Raw genomic sequence first — 22,034 nt, 5'->3', positions numbered from 1 at the left:
CCGTGGAGCTTGACCTGGGCCAATATATCACATACTCGTATACAGAAACGTCAATTTACTTTCAATATTTCATGCAGACTCTGCTTATAAACGGTTTCACTTTACAAGACGTTTTCTTCGTTTACGCTCTACCAATGATTTTGATTTGCTTTATTTTACTTCGCCTTTTGTGCCACTTTTGGTTAATTTACGAATATAGGGATGAATGATGATATAATGAAATAGATGATTGGACACTCATAAACATCCATGCCCAGGCCAGGATTCGAACCCGAGATGTTGTTTTCTGGCTTTCAAAACCGGAGACCGCTGCGTCTTCTTTTCAAGTAACTCCCTAAATATCCTCACGGCGCTGAATCAACGCCCAAATTTTGAGGGTTCCCACCGGGAATCGAACCCTGAACAGCTCGCACCAACGTTGACAACGCTAATTATTTGGCTACGCGGGAGCCAATATACTACTCTGAAAGTTCTCCCAAAAATTTACAACCATATTATAAAATTATGGAATGAGAAAAATACAGTGAGATTCAAAAAGATGGACTCAATTTCTTACGACTATTTTTAACGAACTGTACAGTCAACGGCAAAGATAATGGTAAACAAATTGTTCACCACTATTTTCATTACTTTTTTATTCTAAATCCTATGTTGTCTTAAGGAATGAAACTATGTTGGTTCGAAGCAGACATTGTTCTCTGCTAATTGACATCTTTATTTCAATTCATTGTCATCACATTGTGTAATTCAGACCGAATGAAAATGCTGGTGGACAATTGGCCTACTGTTTCTTTTGCCGTTGGGTGTACATCCTATGTGAATGATCTACATAATATTTGAAAGACGAGATGCTAATGTTTAAGTTTCAAATCGCACTTGATTATACTCACAATGTAGTTTATATAAATGCTCAATGTGCCCCCTCCGGTCACGTGGGTAACACCTGATACACGCGTCGGCCCGTGATTTTACGTTCACAGACAGAGCCCGTTTGCTCAAATTGACTATTCCAACATTTCCCCGTTGGAGAAGACCACGCCGCACTGCAGTCGCAGACTCAGTTTTAATGAACTCACGAACGAAAAAAGAATTGCGCTGAATAGTAGCCATTCTGTCCTCAACTGACGCTCCACAGCTGTGGCTAGGTGGACGCTCTAGCGGTGAAATTTGAAACTTTACGTCATCCTCTTTAAAATGGTATGCAGGTCATTCACATACGAAATTGAGTTCATCTTTTTGAATCACGCTGTATATAACTGTGTTTTGACGAAGGTTCTTTTAAAATAAATGAGAACATCTGAATGTTTTTTTCTCACGTTTCTTTATTAATTCTCACTGATTTGTAAACGTGCCCATATAAAAAGCAATATAAACGTAATAAAAATTCTCGCTGTTTTGTATCTTTAGCACTGTGTACAGGAAACAATGTTTTTTGCTATCGTTACTAATAGCAGAGCCGATAAGAAATTATGAGCATTTCTGGTGGTTTTTATAGAGCTCGAAGTGGAAACTTGATTCGATATCAACGGGAAAGAATGAGGATTGAACATTTTCAACGCTCCATTCTTTTGTCGAAAAAGAAGCAAAAGTTATGATTTTATAGCCTCCTGTGTATTTATTGCATGTTTAAAGGTTCGTTTTATGTTTTAGAATTCTTCGTGCATGTCCCGGATACAAAACGATTTTGGAGTAAATATTCCAAGTATTTCTGGAAAATATAAATGGTCAAGAATTGAATATATTGGACACTTATTCTAGGCCAACGTCTGAATTCATTCAACTAGAAATCGCTTTGAAATTTGCTACTGGGAAGGCAAAGCGTTATTAACTTCGAATTTTGATGTCACTTAATAACAATACAATTTAAGCATCCAGTATCAATAGAAATTATATTAATTGCAAGCAAAGCCACCCGCAGGATGGTAAGGTGATGCATTCCCCCGGTTAAGAGAATTCTCATAAAGCATTCCCAGCAGTAGGATAATTTGCATACGAAATTAATCTGCTGTCTTTCACGGCACTCCAAGTCCATGTTTTCACGCTACAATTTCAAAATTTGAATTACATAAAGTATTTCCAGAAATCTCAGGGGAGGGGGGCCAATTGCTTCCCTGGCACCTCTCTGCGGGCGCCCTTGAGTGCAAGTACAAGAGGGGTTATAATATCATCAACTTATTTTCTGGTTAAGAATTTCGTAGGAGGCACTCACAATCAGTACAAAAAAATTGCTGTGGCACAGGAAATGAGAGTACAGGAGTACATATTCCCCCCCCCAACATTTTTGGAAAGGGATAGAACAGGGTTTCCCAACCTTTTTACTTGGGAATGAGATAAAAAAGTTGGGGCACTCTTGTTAATTTTTTTCAATTTTAAATCTTATACCTAAGTGGAATATATTATCAGGAGAAAGTTAAATCTATTGTCAAATAAATAAAGTAAAACCTCGTGAATCCGGACTAATGGGGGGGGATAAGTTGACCGGTTTAACGACAGTCCGGATTAACTGAAATAACCTAAAAGAACAGTAGAAAGTGCATTAAATCTCCGTTTATTATGCTGTATTTAAAGGCCTAAATACACTATACAGTAACGTTACGGGCTAAGCTTCCTGTCCCAGGGCTGGCCCCTGGGGACACAATTGGGGGCGTTGAAACCTTAGTCGTACCGGATTTACCCTCTTTTTAGAGGGTAGGACCCGTTGACCAAAGGGCGACGATTGAGAGGTAGAGCAGTTAAATTAAAGAAATACTAATTGAATAGTTAAGTGACTGAGTTTATTTTGGCAAGCACTCCAATATATTATTAAGAGGGAGAAGTTAATGGCGAAGGATTAGCACCATAAAGGGGCAGATGCTTATCTCCGGATCGCCTGGACGCTGGAACGGTGGGCCGGGCGCTGGTTCCGCTGGCTGCCCTGAGGCGTCTCGCCTATGAACAGGCCCCAGCTCAAGCCCCAAGGCTTCTTGGCGGCACTGTAGACGATTTTCCCCTTCCGATCTCGATCTTTCACGTGCTTGTTGGCTTTATAGTGCTTTCGGGAGCACTCAAGATAAGGTTTCCGTGTATGGCCGGTAATGGTACAGTACAAAGTCTGTGGGAAACAGAATTTCATCAGTGGTTGACTGCCTTTTCTTTGGAAAGTTCTCTTGTTGACTTCTAGCCACATGTAAAACATTGCATTCTGGTTTGTTTTTTTCTTGTTTTTTTGCCTGTCCGGATTAAGCAAAGTCCGGCTTATCGGGGTCCGGATTAACGAATTTTTACTGTACCTACTCCAGTACTAATGTTATTCATTTATTGAAAGATAATATAAGGAACAAACATCAGAAGAGAATACAGTTTACTGCAATGGAAATCACTCAAAAGAGTTTTGATTTATTAATGTGAGACTAGCAATTGTTGCTTAGAGCACAAATGTTTGATACCAGGTCTTACAGTTGACAACCAAACACGCATATCATCCTCAAGATTATGCAGTCTATTTCTTGCTTTGGGTTTTATTGATGCAATAGCAGAGAAGGCTTGTTCACACAAGGGTGAGTAAAAAGGGCAAACGTACGTTTATTGTTTTCTAATTAGACTTAATATTTTATTTGCCTACTTCCAAATATGTTATTTTTCATTTATCCTTAAAATATCTCTGGGCACACCGCCCGATCTCAGGGCACACCGCCCGATCTCAAGGCACCCCGGTTGGGAATCGCCAAGATGGAGCATTCCTTTACTTTTCTGAGAATTGTGTCCCTTGTACGCCCCTTGCCAAATGCTTCGACAGATGCAAGGAGCTGTCGTTGAAAGAAACTCGTCTTTATTGGCAAAACGCAACAAAGTCTTCTGTGTTAAAATCAAGACCACCGTGAACGTATTATACTACACTTTGTGGCCACTGAATGATGACAACCCACCTAGTAGTGTGTTGGATTCCACAAGATGTCTGGAGTAGTCCAATGCAGCCTTCAGTGCTGGGATTGACGTGACTGATGTCTCCTGGTGCCTGATCTGTCGCTCCATATAATCCCGAATATGATCTATCGGATTTAAATCTGGCGAATTCGGAGGCCATACCATGTCTTGGATGTTAGATGAGTGTTCCTCAAACCAATTCTGAACCACAAGTGCCCGATGTTGCATTCAGAGTTGTTAAAGGTCCAGGAATTTTAAATAAATTCAATTCCGGTCCAGGAGAGAAAATCAGCAAGCGTAAATGGGTTCTGGACCGTAAAGAACCTTTTTATCTGTAAAGTATTTTAATTCGGTCCAGGAACCTTTTTCCCGGATGAATTTAAATACGGTCCAGGAACATTTTTTCTGGATCATTTTAAATACGATCCAGGAACCTTTTCTCCGGGTCAATTTAAATTCGGTCCAGGAACCTTTTTTCAATGAAACAATACGCAACTTGGACCGAATCTAAATTATGACAAAATTAAGATTCCGGTCCTCCAGCGGAACCCAATAGAACCCATTAGAATTTATGGGTTCTTGGACGTTCCTGGACGTTTAACAACCCTGGTTGCATTATCATCCTGGAAAATGCCAGAACCATCAGGAAAACAATGCAACATAGTAAGATGCACAGTGCCTACTAGGAGACGATGATAATACTGCGCAGTGCAACGGTGATCTTCATGTTCCATGGTTCCAAGTTCCTGCCATGTGAACATTCCCCACCGCCACCGTCACCCTTGACATTGTGCAAGATGGAAGAACACTTTCGTGTTGTTTACGCCAAACCATCACACGACTATCCACGGAATGCACTAAAAACCGAGACTCGTCGGACCAACGCATCGCACCTTCTTCCAGTCTTTCAAACATTATAGGGAAGTAAAAACTGTTCAAAGTGGGTGGAATACAAAGCAAAGAAGCCCATACTCTGTCCCTGGAATCTGTAGAGCAAGTCGCACATAACGGTAGAGAAGGGGAGAAAGCAAACAGGTGAGCGAAGCTGGTAGTTGCAGCAGCATTTTCCTCTTTCCTCCCTCACTTGCCCTTCCACGCGTCATTGTAGAGGCTTGTTTTCGATCACTTGCTTCAGAGATTGTCAGAAAAGTGTATAAATCTTATCTGTCTGTACCTGAATTTTGTATGTTCTTAAAACCTGTTACTTAACTAGCTTTTAAATAGCCATAAAAATGGTACAAAATGAAATTTATTTTGTAAATATTGGTACTTTTGTTGACAGAACAAGTTGATGCAAATTTTAATTTTGACTTTTTAAATACTGTATTTTTTATTCTCTTGATTTCACTTGTCTTTGTTGGGTCGATCAGTCGAACAACTACAGTAAAACCTCGTTAATCTGCACCCCGATAAGCCGGACTTCGCTTAATCCGGACAGGTAAAAGGGCGAAAATAGCAGAATGAAAGGTTTTTATGTATGTGGCTAGAAGTCAACAAGGGACCTTCCCAAAGAGAAGGCAGTCAACCACTGATGAAATTCTGTTTCCCGCAGACTTTGTACTGTACTGTATAGTGTATTAGGCCTATACCCTTTAAATACATCATAATAAACGTGTTTTGTTGCTATAAACGGAGTTTTATTGCACTTTCCACTGTTCTTTTAGGTTATTTCAGTTAATCCGGACTTTCGTTAAACCGGTCAACTTATTCCCCCATTAGTCCGGATTAACTAGGTTTTACTTTATTCACTAAATATTTTGCAATTACGATATAATGGATCGCTATTTCTATGTTTTCAGTGAATTTGTCAGGTCATGGAATGTTGAATTATCTACAGGTTACCCAATAACATCGCTCTTCTCGTGATTGACGGAAAATCTCCAAAGTAATAAATCGATATTTTTTCATGAAATACAATTCTCTGTCATTGTCACATTATAATTATCAATGAATTGTTGTCATAACAAAGGTTGCCAAAATATTTAGCATCATTATGTACGCAGTAACGTGGTTCAGTAATTGATCTGCGTTAATAAAATAACTAGAGAACGGATTTTAAAGGGAATTCCTTTTTTTATTTTTAAACACGGATCTTGGAATAAATAACAACAGTGTTGATAATTATCTTCCACCAACAAGATTACATGGTTTAGACTGAACTTTTTCCCCTTTTTCAGTCCTCATTCCCTTTTTCCCCCTGTTTTAAAAATATTTTGCTTCATCTTCCATTTACTGATTAGTTTTTCAGCCTATTTTCCTCCCCCCTTTTAAAACACATCATCCTTGGTCCCTTTATTGACAATATACGTATAAAATATTTTGTACTACTGTCTTTTTCCTGAACAAAATATTCAACAATTATCTATTTGGTGCAGCTTAGACGAAAGAAGAACAAGCGCCTTCCACCTTCCGTTCCCTCCATGAGTGTTGGGAGTACCTTGCAGCGATTGTTGCAAGAATGCGATCTGGGCTTACGCAGCAACAAACGCATTGTAAGCGGCACACCTGTTGGATTGAAAGTGTACTTATCTGCTGGATTTATACTTTAATTGTGAAGTTTTTAGAATGCTTTTAACTTTACTATGTGACAGTGGCGACAGTATTGAGTATCAGTGAAATGGTGAAGCCAGATACGTACAATGCGGTAAGCTGCTTTATGGAAGATTTCATCGAAACTAATGGTAAGATAATTTGCTGTACTTTACCTTAAAAAAAGGAAATGAAAAAGGACTTGAGTTGATTTTTGTAGTCCACTATATTATCTTAAATGAAAGCACAATAACCATTCATATATAAAAACCGATACATTAAATTTAAATGTCTTGCATTTTTTACTTCATACGAAACTTAATATATCCCTTTTTATATGAATGGATATATGTATTGTGCCTTCATTTAAAATAATATTTTTTGGTGGAGTTCTATAGTCCTGTTTCAATTCCTTTCATTTGGCAATAATTTTCCCCTTTTTGTCCTTTGTAAAGTAATTTTTTCTCTTTAAAATCCGACCTCTAAAAATAACTCTTCTTCTGGACTTGAGACTGATGTGCACACCCACAGTACCAGACCACTAACGCCACTGGTACAGTCGCTTTTACGTGTACTAGATCTGCAGACATTAAATGAAGAATTTTTGTACGATATCCAAATTGTGACATAAATGAATTGCAAAGAAAAAAGAGGCAAGGTGTGATACGTTTTAGTTCTAACACAGATAAAAATATATCACAGAAGCACTGAGGCAGAACTGAGGCTTCGCAGGTGGAAGGTTTTCTCGGAACCCATCGCTTCAGGTCAATGGTTCCGGTGAAGTTAGGCTTGACAGCTGCTGAAAGTTGAAATTTAGCAGTGCCATCTCTTGTTCTGTTTGTTAGAATAAGTGGAAGCAAGATTGCAAGTAGTGCCTCTCAGCGGATTATTACAGAACTTCTTGCGAATGGGGATTCTCAGCAGGAGGTCAGTGCACCGCTTTTCGTGCCTTAGATGAAGATCTGCTTATATATCTTTAGCTTTGGCACTAATGTAAACTTAAGTCCACGGCACAACAGCTGACGTGTGCTAATCCGAGTCACATTGCCGCTGTTTTCTGGTTTCCGAGACTGAAGGCCGCGACTTCTTCTTTTCAAGTAGCTCTCCAATCGTCCTCACGATGCTGAGTGAGGCTGCAGTCGGAAATTGAACACTGAAATATATATTGTCGACTTGGACTCCCCAATCCCCCGTTCTCGACGGAATAGAGAATAATGGTGCAATGATTGTGTCTGTTACCTGAAGTAGCTGAAAAATTAATTATTTTTCGTTAAGGATTTCATTCATTCGTTGGATTAAAAGGGGGACTGGAAATAAATATATAGAGTTCAATATATCAGATATGATTTCCATGTTGAGGATATGTTGGTGTACTGTTCGATAAGTTCTTCTGATAAATTTTCGGTTCCATCGACTTGCAGTGTGGTATTCTACAAGTTTCCTGTTGTGAGAAATTCCAGCAACTGCTCTTGAAGTATCGGGATATTAAGTAAAAAGCAAAAATAGTAAAAATTTGGCAACCAGAAAGGGTGGGGATATCTACACTATTGAAACACAAATCAATTGTAAACGGGTTCGGGACAGTTTCGGGCCGAACATTTCCCCGCAAGTTATACCCTGCCCTACATATCTCTGGAGCAAGCTAACGAAAACAACTGACCTTCGAGCAGCGTGTACCGCTTCGCTCTGCGCACTCGATTTCCCCTCTTCTCTGTCGCTATGCGCGGCCGTGCGGCGTATAAAAATACGGACTTTTCCGCGCAGGGACGGGAATGAAGGGGTTGGAATGAAAGTTTTACTTCTCCTTTTGCTGATTAGGTTTTTGTCCAAGAATACTTGCCTGCAGGGTGACCTTTGCTATCATTTTGCAATAGGCCCTTAGATCTATGTCGCTTCCAAGGAACACCACGAGGAGATGGTTTCCATTTCCCATTTTTGTATTTTTGTATATTATTTCTATCATTTCCTTGCATTTTGTACAAGATTATTTATTTTTTCTTTAGAAATCAAACTATCAGTGTTTCAAGTCTACTGCGATTTATGAATATAAGCCAAATGACTCAGACACGTCTTTACATTTCCGTTTTCCAGGAGTTTTTTTCAAGCCGATTCTGTCATCAAGCTTAATTGAGTTAATTTTTCGTTTCTTTCCTTTCAGGTTTAGTGTTCTTCTGTCGTAACAAAAGCCATAAAATTCAGCATCTGCCTTCAGTGCATTAATGAGGGTGTTCTCGAGTGACAGCAATATTTAATCTTTCGTTCCAATCCTCAACTATGTAGTTGATCCCATGCTTCTTGCCGTAACAGTTTCACATTCCTGCAGGTATGGTGTTTTTTCAACCTACTGACCAACAACATAATACATGAAACGTATAAGTTTTTCATTGTCAGGGACGTCTTCTTGAACACACAGCCAATCACCATCAACTCCGTCGACTGGTAAGTGAGCCAACGCAGGACGCATTTGAACATTTATACTGAGACTATAGCAACAAGGAGACAATAAAACAAGACAATACAAGACAGCATAGAGAGAATAAAGGGCAAGTGTTGTAATTTCTTTGGACTGTGCGAAAACGACCGTGTGCATGTACCTGTGTGTTATCTAGCTTTCTGCTCTCCCAACTGAGGTCAGTGCCCGTAAGTGACCTATAGTCATTGTAAACATGAATCTTCAACACTACCGTTATTGACTCAATTTTTATTTTTGGCAGACGTACTGCAAACACCGATAACGTGTAGCTACAAAATGTTACATAGTATCACTGAACCCAGTTAGTCGATTATTAGGTAGTTTTCATCCACCCCACTTCTAACAAGTTACCTTTTTAGTTACTGTTTGTCTCATAGTTCATCTTTTGTATAATCCGAGTAAATAACGAAAGGCATATCGGTTACCCCTTTTATCTTGATGGTTGTGAGTGTCTGAGCCGAACTTCTAACAAAACTTGGAATTTTTGGTAAAGATGCCAGGTGCTCTAAGAGTTTTACAAGAAACTGGTTTGATTCCACGCATCTTTCAAAGGTAAAATGGTGGAAAAAATTAGCAAGGTCATCTGGCGAATTTTCCAAGTAATCTATAACATTTTGTATATCTTTGGATGTTTTCAAGTCATCATTCTCAAGTGGTACGTTGAAGAGATTTTCGAGATCTATAGCGATGGATGTGAAATCTTCTCCAGGTTGTGTCACGTCGTCGATGATGTCCACTGGCTCATCCCCGGCCCTATCCGATCTAATGTATGGTTCTATCGTCTTTAGATCATGCACCAAATTTGTATCAAGGTTAGGGGTAAGGTAGAATTCATGGAAAATATCTTTCAGAAGTTCGCTACGTGTCTTGTAATTCTCGAGGTTCAATTTACGAAGAAAATAGCTAAAACTTATGGAGTCATTCTGAAATGTTTGGTGTACCCTTTCGTATACAACCCTGTCGCTTTGTGGTAGTAAGAACTTAGGAATTGCTTGAAGAACTCCTAATATGTTGACAGGAACACCTGAGATTTTCCATATGTGGATTGTCTTCTGAGTACAAGTTTCATTGTTACCTACCGTAGCGACTGAAATGTTAGGTTCATATGCTTTCCGTACATTTGCAAAATTTTGTGTCTTCTTTGCAGATAAGAAGTGGTCGAAGGTGTCAGTGAAGCATCCAAGACAACTGTATGAAGGTTCGGAGTTGGAGATGTTCTCAAAATGCTTCAGGATGTTCAACAGAATTTGCTTGTCTCTGAGGCACATGTTGTCTTGCTTGATTTGGCTGAAAACAGTTGTTATATTTTCTTTGGGAGCCTTGTACTTAATCCTCAAGAGTCCAGTTTTCAGAGGAGGTGACTGGTCACCAATCTCGTCAGATTTTATGTGCTTCTTCGCCTGCTCTATGTTGTCAATGGTTTTCTTGTCGGTTTCCTTCTTCTTCAAGTGGTTCAGGAGGTTCAACAACAGTACTGACCGTTTTTTGTAAGCTTTATAATCAAACCGCTTCAACTTGTCGTACGACGAAGGATTTGAGAGATACTTCAGGACAAAACTTTTAATGCTTGAAGGAGTTTGGGGATCTAGAACAGCAACAAGTGCCTCGCCGCTGACTTTTTTAACCTTGAGTACTGTATCTTCTGGCCAATAGATGCCCTGCTTTCTCAGTCGCTGTGTCTGTACCGCATAAGTATTGTCAATATAGTAGAGGGGTACAGGCCTTCTCGTACCAATACCGTCACCAAACGGCATCTTCTTTTTATTAGTGGACGTTGACAGACACTGTGAGAGACAGGTGGATATTTTTGTCCGGTAGATGACATTTTGAGTACGGTTGTCGTAGGTCTTTACAAAGTCGACATCGTCTTTCATCAGGACAAACGCATCTATGAAGTTCTTCAGCTGGCATATCTGCCCGAATTGAAATATATTGTCGTACTTTATCAACTCTTTCAGTATCTCCATAAACAGTGGTCGCGGATTGATGGATACTGGTACTTGGAAGTTCTCCAAAATCTTCCCCCAAGGGATATTCGTTGCAGAAATGACTCTTAGTACTTCTTGTATCATTGAGGTCACCCCTTCTTCCTGTAGCGACCTGAAAGAGTCTAGAAGGAGAATTATCTCGTGCCTTGCCGAGGGAATATAAACCCTATTGTCCTTCGTGTATTCCGATAATTTGAAGTGTATCATTAGCGACTTGGATAGCTGAACCAACCTGCTGGACTTCTCAAGGACAAACACGAGCCTTTGCAAGATTGCAAGAAGCACGTCCTCCTTGTCCTCATACGAGTAATAGAGCAGTGAGATGTTGATGAATTTTAAGTGGTTACTTCTAATCACCAGCTCATCCAGCACCGTGTGAAATGCTTCGATGACGTCAGAAGGGTGATGGTGAACGTCGATGTACCTGAGCTCCTCGACAACATCAGCAAAGCTCAAAAGGTCGCTCATCTGCGGATTGTCGTCGTAGAAGAAAGTACCTAAAGGTTTTGGAACCATGTAGGGCTGTAGCATGGAAATGTGGAAGTAGAAATTTGAGTCTTTTATCAGCTTATTCTGTTCAATCATTACTAAGATATCCAGGCACATGCTGTAGATATTGGAGTAATCTCGCAATTTTATTTTTATGAAGAAATCATCCACCGATTGCGATTCGGATTTAATGATGCCGGTCACGTGCTTTAGTATCTCATACGCGTCCGACGGCATGTAATTGTAATTCAGATTAAGAAGAAAGCTAGTGTATATGTTTGCAGTCAAAGGAAGAATCTTGTTGGTAAACGCCTTGCTGATGGCGAAGTAGAACCTTGCCTGCCTATCGCAGAAGTCCGTCCGGTTGACACCGACGCTGTCGCTCGTTTTGGAGAACCACAGAGACTTCAACCATCGTTTCCTGAATAGTCCGACGTCCTTGAGAAAGGAGAACCCACTGTTGTCTAGCAGCATGTTGAAGTCTATTGTACCCTGCTTCAGAGCGTTCACGGAAATATCGATTTCGCAATAAAACCGACACGACACAGTGCTGCGAAGTCGCTTCAGTATCCCCAAGAACTGCTTGTTGGGCGACTCGTCCAGGAGGTCCTGTACATTCCCCACGATGTCCATGGTGTCTATTTGGAACGCTTGGAAGCCTTCGAATATGCTGGAAAGAGCCTTGTACTCGTTTGCCTTTGAAGTAAGCCGCATGTTCCTTAGCGCTGTACCCACCGATAGAAGGATGTTGTTCCTGAGAGTGATGGCTGCTGAGAGAGTGTGTTCAATCTCCCCTGGATCCAAGGGCACGTCTTCTTCTTTCTCCTCCTCTTCTTCCTCAGAGCTTGCTGATTCTGAATCCGTTCCGTCCAGTGAGTCGTCATTGGCAAACATCTGCAAGTATATGTATCCAAATTAAAAAGTTTTGCTAAAAATCGTAAAATAATAAAGAATAATATTGTTGAATAAATAATCTTTACTTTGTTACACTTTTTTATTATTTTTTTAAATATTTTTTTTATAGAAGCTATTACCAACCTCTGTAGTGGAGTGGTTACAATAACGCGTTGTAAAACCAAGGGACCTAAATTCAATTTCTTGCAATTTATGTTTCGTTATTTTACTTCACTTTTCTGACACTTCCGTTAGTCGTGACGATGAGGTTGAGTGATGATGAGAGGAAATTGACGAAGGGACAACGCCCTCTCCCATCAAGACGGCTAATTTCTTATATCCGTTTCACCAGTTCATCCTAGTGCTGTTAGGTGAGTTTATATGGGTTGTTAAGGTGGCAGACTTGCGTATCCTCAAGGATGGATATTCTTAACAGGGCTTTACATCGTGGTTCCTTTCAGTACCTTCAAGCGAATGCTGAAATGGTCCTTATCGAAGACCTATCCGTCGTAATTAGTGGGCCACGTGTCGGCTCTCAACTTGAATCATGATCCGATTTACAACTAGATTTCACATACATTGCAAACGAGGCTTCCCCCGTCACGATATATATATAAGAGGTGAATTGGAATGCCTATGGCCAATACATCAATAAAGCGATTGATCTGCACGACACAATTCAAGATCAAAATGACATAGATCGGGTGATACACAGGCTAACAACCAATATCGGGTCTCTCCAATGGCACAGTGGTAGCGTCGTGGCCTTGTAATCAAGGGGTCCCGGGTTCGATACCCGGTGGAGGCACATAGTGGTTCGGCAGATCCCACTTTAAACTGTAGGTCTAGTCCCGATTAGCCTTACTGTTCATAAAGTAGACTTAAAACACCAAATCAACCAACTAACTAACTGCCAATATCACATCCACCCAAAGAATGGCAACCAGACAAGCTACAATTGATCCTAATATTGCATTGCTCCTGAAAAGGAAGAGATCAGCAAGAGAGAAATATCAAACTACACGTTCACATCATTACCATCGACGGGGGCAACAGCTCCAATCCAATATCTCATCCGCACAATTACTGGAAGATGGGAAGAAATATTTCAAGAAACTAACCCCAATACTTCGGACTTCTGTAAAATGATGAGAAGAACACGAATAAAAACTCAAGTCATGCACACACTCAGAGGATTATCCCTTGATCCACTGATGCAGGCAGAAGAATTTGGCTGAAGAACAAATAAATATGAAGAAAAATAATAGGAAGAACAAATAAATATGAAGGTGAAAATGAAGAACAAATGATTGTGAAGAAAGAAAATATTAAGAACAAATGCATATGAAGAAAAAAAGATTATGAAGAACAAATGTTGAAGAAGTCAAAAAATATCTGGAAGACTTTCTTGCAGAACCACATCCAGAAAATATGCAGGACATCTTTACACCTAGACAAGTAGCCACTGCTTAATGTGGATGCCAACGAACAAAGCATCTGCCATTGGTAATATTATTCCAGCAACCCTGAAACACAGTATCAGACAAAAAGGTTATATTAATAAGGAACTAATACTACCCCCAGCAATGGAAGATTGCAATACTGCCCAATTTCAAAGGGAGTAAAATATCATCTCTTCCCTATCAACTGCAGGCCGATAATTGTTCCCAGTCATCTAGGGAAGACATTCGAAAGAATCCTTCATACACGATCACAGAAGCAAACAATGGAGAGAAACATATTACCTGATTTTCAGCATGGCTTTCGGCCACAAATTACTTCAATCATTTCAGTGACAGATATGTTCGCGGTGAACTTTAATCGAAAGCTTTTTAGCACACCTAAGTCTCCTTGATTTAATTATTCTACGTATTAATATCCGCACATGAATACAAATTATAGAGTTCTAAATTATGTAACCTTCTCCATTCACCTGTCTCATCATCTCTTTTACGTTGAAATATTTTTCTAAGGATATTATTTTCAAATACTTTTAATGTAATGGGCTAAGTTTCATATCAATACAATACTACAGGCAAAATTACTGTTTTGTGTATTTTTACTTTTAGTTTCTCAGATATTACAAGAGAAGATGAAAGTTCCATGCATAAAACATTGTATCTTATGTCTAGAGTTAAGAAAATATTAAAGTAATTGTAAAGTGCAGGTGAAAAACCGTGATAAGTCAATATTATCGATTTGCTGCTGTTGATGACAGTAAATAGTTTCGTCAGTATAGTTTTGTCTGATGTAATTGTACAGAAGAAAAACTTTGATAAATGTGAAAGTTCAAAAATGGTACACGGCCGAAAACTAGTGGATCTTGAAAGCAAGGTTGTTAAAGGTTCAGGAATTTTAATTAAGTTCAGTTCCGGTGCAGGAGGGAAAATCAGCAAGCGTAAATGGATTCTGGACCGTAAAGAACCTACTTATCTGCAAAGAATTTTAATTCGGTCCAGGAACATTTTTCCGAATCAGTTAGAATAGGGTCCAAGTTTCGCATTGAAGTGAACCAATACGCAAGTTGGACCGAATTTAAATTGTGCGAGAAAAAAAGGTTTCGGTCCTGTTACTGAACCCAATACAACCTAAAAGAATGTATGGGTTCCTTGGATATATAACAATTCCAGGGTTGTTTAAAATGCAAGAATTTTAAATAAAGTCTATTCCGCCCGGGAGAAAAAATCCGCAAGTGCAAATGGGTTTTTTAACCTAAAGAACCTTTTTATGTTTAAAGTACGTATTTCAATTCGGTCCAAGAATCTTTTTTCCGGATCAATTTAAATACGGTCCAGGAAATTTTCTTTCAATGAATCAATAAGCAACTTTGAACGAATTTAAATTGAGCGAGAAAGAAATGCTCGAGTGCTGTTGCGGTTTCTTTAAAACTTTGAATGTATTATTTTGTAATAGCAGGAAAATGTGACTTATCTGATTTTACTCCTGAGGTTTTCAATTGTAACTGACATATTTCTCAAAATAAGCAACAGTCACTAGTTTTTTGTAAAGTAAGTTACATTCCGAACACTGGCGTTTACGTACTAACATTAATACTGGCTTATTTGAAGCAACACGTGCAACTCACCTGGCACATGAGCAGAATAGTAATGGCGATAATTATCGCAGTCATTTTCCGGTGATGATTTCGACCCTCTTCGCGGGAGTACTGATCACATTCCGAGTCATCATGCTTCGAATACCAGCGTGCTCAGTTAACGGGAATTAACTGAAACCGCTGCATGAGTAATGTGGATTTCACGAGATGAATCTTGTTAATAGTCAGAAAAGGAATTGTATTTTGTTTGTGAACTGTGCGAATTTCTACATTCCACGCATTCACAATATAATTTCTTTAGGCCTATATTATTATTTTTTCTTTAGAGTAATGCAGTTTCAATTGTACTGGCCGAGAGGGAGAGGGGGGATAGAAAGTGATTATTTAAACAATAGAGAAAAGAAATATCGTTGTCTTGTTTCAACGACCGTGTAACGTGCACTTATAGAATGGTGTAAATTAAGTAGTAAATTTTTATACGATGAATTGACCGGAGAACGCTATTATGTGTGGGAATATACAGGGTGTTCGAAAAGTTCCACATCAGATTTGTAAATTGACTGTGAAAGGTGAAGGTTCCCGCCCTAGCCCACTTCCCACCATGATTGAGGACTGTGCCATGCCATGGCCACAGATTGTGTTCAGCATTTCCTTTACAACCTGCCATTCCGTTTACAGAGCATACTGAGGATACGTTGAACAAATACTCTCACTTGGCCTATGGTGAGGAACTTATCGGACATGCTGTAGTGACTTTAATAGTATGACTAGATACTCTAGAGCAGGGGTTCTCATTGTACCCTTTAGTCATAACTAAACGTCTAATGTACTCCCACCATACTATTTTTCCGAATAGAGAGTTTTGGGGATTTTTTTATTTTTTTGGCTGTCTGATTCGTGGGCACTTTTGATATGTTGGAGGTGTGTATTTGCAATAGAGCAAATGGCATTCCGGCTGTATGTGGAAAGATGGTAAACAAATAAACATTACAATCCTACGTATATTATTTTATTGTGTGTTCCTACGTTTACAATCTTTATGATTAATTACAAAAATTAAAATGTGAAACACATGTATGCTAAGAAGTATTTAGGTCTAGGCATTAATTCGTGCGGTTGTTACGCACATATTGAAGCTGTAGTTCAAACACAAAATACATAAATACCTTAAGAAAAATATTGTCCATCGCGAGCCACCACTTTCGCCCATCTGTCAGGCAAGTTACGGATTCCGTGGCGAAAGAAGTTCTCATCCTTTGAAGCGATCCAGTCAGAGACCCATTTTTCGATATTTTCTGAAGAAGTGAACCGCTGTCCAATCAAATCGTTATTCATGCAATCGAACAAGTAGTAGTCCGAAGGAGCAACGTCTGGTGAATACGGCGGGTGGGGTAAAACAACCCATCCGACATTTTCTAAATAGGTTTAGACCGGTTTTGCGACATGTGGGCGAGCGTTATCATGTTGAAAAATAAGTTTATCATGTCTGTTCTCCCATTCTTTTCGTTTCCGGGCCAGAGCTTGCTTCAAACGCATTAATTGTCGTCGATAACGTTCTCCATTAATAGTTTCACCCGGTTGCAGCAGCTCATAGTACACCACACGTTTCATATCCCACCATATGCACAGCATAACCTTTGCACAGTGAATATCTCGTTTCGGTTGTGATGGACCTGGTTCACCTGGCTTCACCCAGGCCTTTTTTCGTTTCGGGTTCTCGTAATGGATCCACTTCTCATCGCCAGTAACAATGCGATGCAAAAACCCCTTTCTTTTCTGTCTTTGAAGCAGCAATTCGCAAATGGTTTTTCGTATTTCATTAGTCTCTGTCTTTCAATTCATGTGGAACCCAATGTGACATCTTTTGAATCATTCCCATGGCTTTGAGGCGTTTGGAAACTGTTGTTTGATCAACGCCTAATGCTTCTGCAAGTTCTTCCTGCGTTTGACACGAATCCTGATCGAGCAATGCTCTCAATTCTTCGTCTTCAAATTTTTTTGGCTGTCCAGTCGCTCTTGGTCTTCCAGGCCGAAATCACCACTTCTAAACCGTGCAAACCACTTCTGACACGTTCGCTCAGCTAGCGCATGGTCACCATACACTTACACCAAAATACGATGACTTTCGGTAGCACTTTTCTGCATGTTAAAGTAATGAAGCAGAACACCCCGCAAAAACACTTTATCTGGCACGAACTGCGCCATGTTCAGTTGACTACAAAATGCTGTTGTTGACGCGTCAATCAACTGCCCTATACTACGAACGATGCGCGCTGACAGGAGTTTTCAACGCATGTGTGGATACACGGAACTGTGGGACGATACGCTCGTTACGCCTTCTCTTGTCCAGGCGCACGAATTAATTCCTAGACCAAAATATATAAAAACTTTAATTTTCTATATTTTTTCCAGAGTTATTGAAAAAAAGCAAGGAACATAAATAAGTTTGTAAACAAGCTGTCAAGCACAATTTTGGAGTTTTAATTGTAGATCATCCGAGCTTCTAGTGAGAAGGATGTGCCTGCATAGCCTAACACAGTTTCTTGATGACTGGTTGTGAACTTGAAACTTTCAAGCGGAGATTCTGCTTCAAATTTAGTATGTCGGTACTTTTTTTTAAGTACACCATGGATGACAACCCACTAGTTGATTGCGTACCCATTCAAGCGTTTCATGTGCCCCTGGCGGTACGCGTACCACAGTTTGAGAACCACTGCTCTAGGGGATAAAACAGGGACACTTCAGTATATACTTTGCTTCAGCACACCATTCTTGACTACATTGTTGCAGGGTTCTGGTGCAGGGCACACGCAGCTTTCATCAAACGCCAACGTTAAATGCTAAAATCTAAACCTGTATTTCTAACCTAACAATTCCTGACCTAGAATTCCGCTTAGGTCTAATAATGCACATGTGGTTAGATTAGAAGGGTCAGGTTTAGAGCTGCTAGCATTTAGTTTTAGCGTTTGGTGGGAGCTGGGTGTGTCCCGCACCAGACCCTTGTAACAGACTAACGAGGCTCCGGCGTTTGGACCTACTTCCAGTTTATACCTCTGTGAGGCTTGTGATGTGTCCTGTCTACATGTGTTGGGGATAATCCTTTCATCTCATTCATATAATAATGTGATCACCAATCAATCACCTTCATCCTCGCGATTAACTAAAATAGGCCAAAAACAACAATCAATAAGCAAATCGTAACAAAACTCTTATCTTTCAATATTTTCAATTCAGCAGCCGTAAAACCGAATATAGCGGATACAAGGAGTGACCTTAGAATCGTTGACACTATGAAGTAAAAATGTTAATTACTAAAATAAAATCAATAAAGCAACAAACGGTTTAGAAATGTTATGAACGAATTTTAAGTTATGTTGGAGATTGTAAAGTATAGCTTAGTTGGATTGGATTGTTGCATTCTTGCACGATTTGAAATGCAACGGAAGAATTCTACAATATCGATCTTTCACCTAAAAAGCACGTTGACCGTACAATTTGTGATGTTAATCAGGTAAAGACAATGATCAAAGTCAAATGAGGACTAAAAGTGGTCTACGTTGTAAGTGCCAAAAGCGAAAGTGTTGGTAAATCGCATCGTTCCGCACATCAGCCCGTAATAACGTGCACACTAGACCTTTTTACACGCCCTTTGAACTACTTAGAGGGCTACCAGCCACATTTCACGTTTACCACATTACAAAGCATGGCACATTTCACTGTTTAACGTGGAAAACGGTGTTTAAATTATTGTGGCACTTACAGCGTTTACCAACTTTAGTCTTCAAATTACTCAGAAAAGAGTGTTCGATTTTTTGATTGATTGATTTGGTATTTTAAGTCCACTTTATGCACAGTACGGATAATCGTGACTGGACCTACAGTTTAAAGTGGGATCCGAACCACCATGTGCCTCTACCGGGTATCGATCTCGGGACCCTTTGATTGCAAGGCGACGATGCAAGGGTGTTCGAAAATTTGCTTTTTATAAGTTACTGAGTTACAGTTACTCATTTTAGCAAGTAACTCAATTATAGTTATCGATACCTGATAAGTAACTGCTACTTGTACATCTACAGTTATGCTTTGTGCTTCAAAGTTCTCTGCAAATAAATATGATCTTTGATTCTAATAAAATATCAACATAAATACATGCGTGTTAATTATGTTTCTGTCACATTATATAAGTCTCCATATATTTATATTATTACAATAAAGGAATGAAGGAACAAGGAATCTGCTTTGCTTGAATGATTTTAATTCGAAAAAGCTTTCCCTTTCTGGCCACCGTTCTTTGCATATGAAGGTTGTTGTGGTTGAGTATTACCTATATTACGTATAATCATATAGCTACGAAGAAGAAGAAGAAATGTGTTCAATATTCTGTTGTTGATCAGATTGAGTTAGTTTTAGATTCCTCAGGCGCCATGTTGTACAAATGTTGAAAGTTAATAAAGCTATTTAGTGTTTTACGCACAGAATGTATTTCATTGTGTCTATCCATGCTTTCACGGGTACCTAAGCATTCTACACTGCTTTTCACGGTCGAGTCGTCCGTTGTGCGGCTAGCGCACCGGGCAGTGAGAGCGCGTCTGCCGGCAAACTGGATGCAACATCCGCGTATGTAATGAAATAAGCTCGTACAATGAAATTGACAGTTACAATTATACCGAGGACGTACCTTTTTACAAGATGTGTTCTCCTCCTGCATCCACACATTTACGGCATATTTTTAGGAAATTTTCACTAACACGTACAGTTACTCTCCTGATATTTTCATTCAATTCTTCTTGTGTATGGTTTCAGGTTTATAAGCTTGGTAGCTTGACAAGCAGACGTTATGAAAATGTTTGTTTCATGTGTGAGGCACCGGAGGGATTTTGGAGGAGTATGTTCGAATCGGGCTCCAACGTCGTCTAGTTTCTCCTCGGTAAGCACACGTTGTTTTAGCCTTCCCCTCTTAACAAGAACATACCTCGTTTCCCTAAATTTGTTCACAAGTTTTCGAACGGTGTGTGTCGCCCCTGTCAACACATGCCTTTTAAGCACTAAACTATTCAGTCTATGTTATAAAAATCTTTCTTGTTAAGAATTAGTGTTGTATCTTTTCTCTAAAGATTGTTAGATTTCTTGCCATAAAAATGTTATTGTTAATGTTACAATAGGTAATGAATTGTTTAACTTAAATATAAAAAAAATGCTGAAACTATGGAAATATAAAACAACTATGTAGTAACCATGGTAAATTGTAAACAAAATTATGATATGAAAGAGCTAGACTTCTGTAAGCCTAGGGGACATTCTCCTGGTTGCCGAAAGGCTGATGGTTCAAGGGACGTTGGGTAATATCTTGCTTCAATCTTCGGATTGGCTGGTGTACTTGTGCTCCATTTGGCACATATTCCACAAACCCAACTCTGATTAAGGCGTTTTTCTGCATCATCAAAAAGACCAGGGTTATAAACTTCGGTACAACTAATAGGTTCAGGCCTACAAGTTGTATCGGGTGAATTGTCTGTTTGAAAAGTGTTTGTATATCATCGGAAGTTTAAATAAATCTTGGAGTAAAAGATCTGGATGATCATTCATTTCAAACCTACGTAGGTGATAATTAAAAGTAAATCCTGCACCACAGACCTCGCCAGGGCTTGGTCCTACTAACCCTAAGAAGCCTTTGAAAAGTCCGATAAAAGGGTTGTAACCAGACGAACATAAAGCCCTAAAGGCAGAAGGTGCGTGTCAGGTGCCTCTGTATGGAACAGGAACATCTAGGAATTCTGCCGCAAAACGGCTTCTAATTTTCCTACAAGAATTCGTAATGACAGAAGAGTCGTACATAAAAAATATTGTTTTAAATTGTACATATAGCGTGGCAATATTAGACTGCAGAAAGCACCAATAATGCGCAAACTGAAGCTAAACAAACTTAAGCACTTGTTAACATCTTAGCACTTCACAAACACATGCAAACTTGAAACGAGCTATCTGGATACTGAAGCACATCAAAGAAAGATGTAAATAAGCCTGTTTGGAATGTTTTTAGCCCGATTTTGGCACATTTCTTTTCTTCTTCTTTTTTTCTTAGAGATTTAGGTTAATTTAACCCCCTTCTCGAGAGTGCCAAAATTAGCCAAAACTACTTGTGACCGGCTAGAACCGCCAATTCCCCCTTACCTGCCAGCAATTTACATGAAGTAAGTTGTCATGTTCTGCTAGACTGTGTGTGTGTGTATGTGTGTGTGTGTGTGTGTGTGTGTGTGTGTGTGTGTGTGGTTAGTTTAGATCACACATAATCGAACAAGTGTTCCCAACTCACTAGTTGTATGCAAGTTTAACTTGTGAAAAATCGTATGGGGAAATTTTCATGGGTGAGTTGGCAACACTGACTGACGTGACCTGTCTCGACCAATCAGAGCCGTGCACCACTTAATGAAAATGCACCATTTGATTGCGCAGAAATTTTCATGGGGTGAGTTGGCAACACTGCGAGCTCCAAATCATGAGCAAGCTCTAAATGATGGCACATGATAGTATCAGTGTTGCCAAGTCAGTAATTGTAGGTTAGGTTAACTCGTGTAAGAGCATATGGGGAAATTTTCATGGGGTGTGCTGACAACACTGCGAGCTCTAAATGATGAAAATGCACCATTTCACCGGTTTTGACATCCACGCTTTGTATGCCACTTATTCAGACATATCATAATGT

At 39.5% G+C, this 22,034-nt stretch overlaps 1 protein-coding gene across 1 annotated transcript; it reads right to left on the bottom strand.

The window, feature by feature from the left end:
• Positions 1 to 8,887: 8,887 nt before the first annotated feature.
• On the bottom strand, positions 8,888 to 15,532 carry LOC146002508 (uncharacterized). Its single transcript, XM_083140404.1, has 2 exons — positions 15,362 to 15,532; positions 8,888 to 12,276 (listed from the first exon to the last, which is right to left on the bottom strand). Exons 1-2 carry the CDS (start codon positions 15,404 to 15,406, stop codon positions 9,277 to 9,279), a joined length of 3,045 nt encoding a protein of 1,014 aa, XP_082996530.1. The 5' UTR covers positions 15,407 to 15,532; the 3' UTR covers positions 8,888 to 9,276.
• Positions 15,533 to 22,034: the final 6,502 nt, after the last annotated feature.

This window comes from Lepisma saccharinum, chromosome 18 (assembly GCF_977018435.1).
Source record: "Lepisma saccharinum chromosome 18, izLepSacc3.1, whole genome shotgun sequence".
Taxonomy (NCBI): Eukaryota; Metazoa; Arthropoda; class Insecta; order Zygentoma; family Lepismatidae; genus Lepisma; species Lepisma saccharinum.
This window is presented reverse-complemented; position numbering and strand designations above follow the sequence as displayed.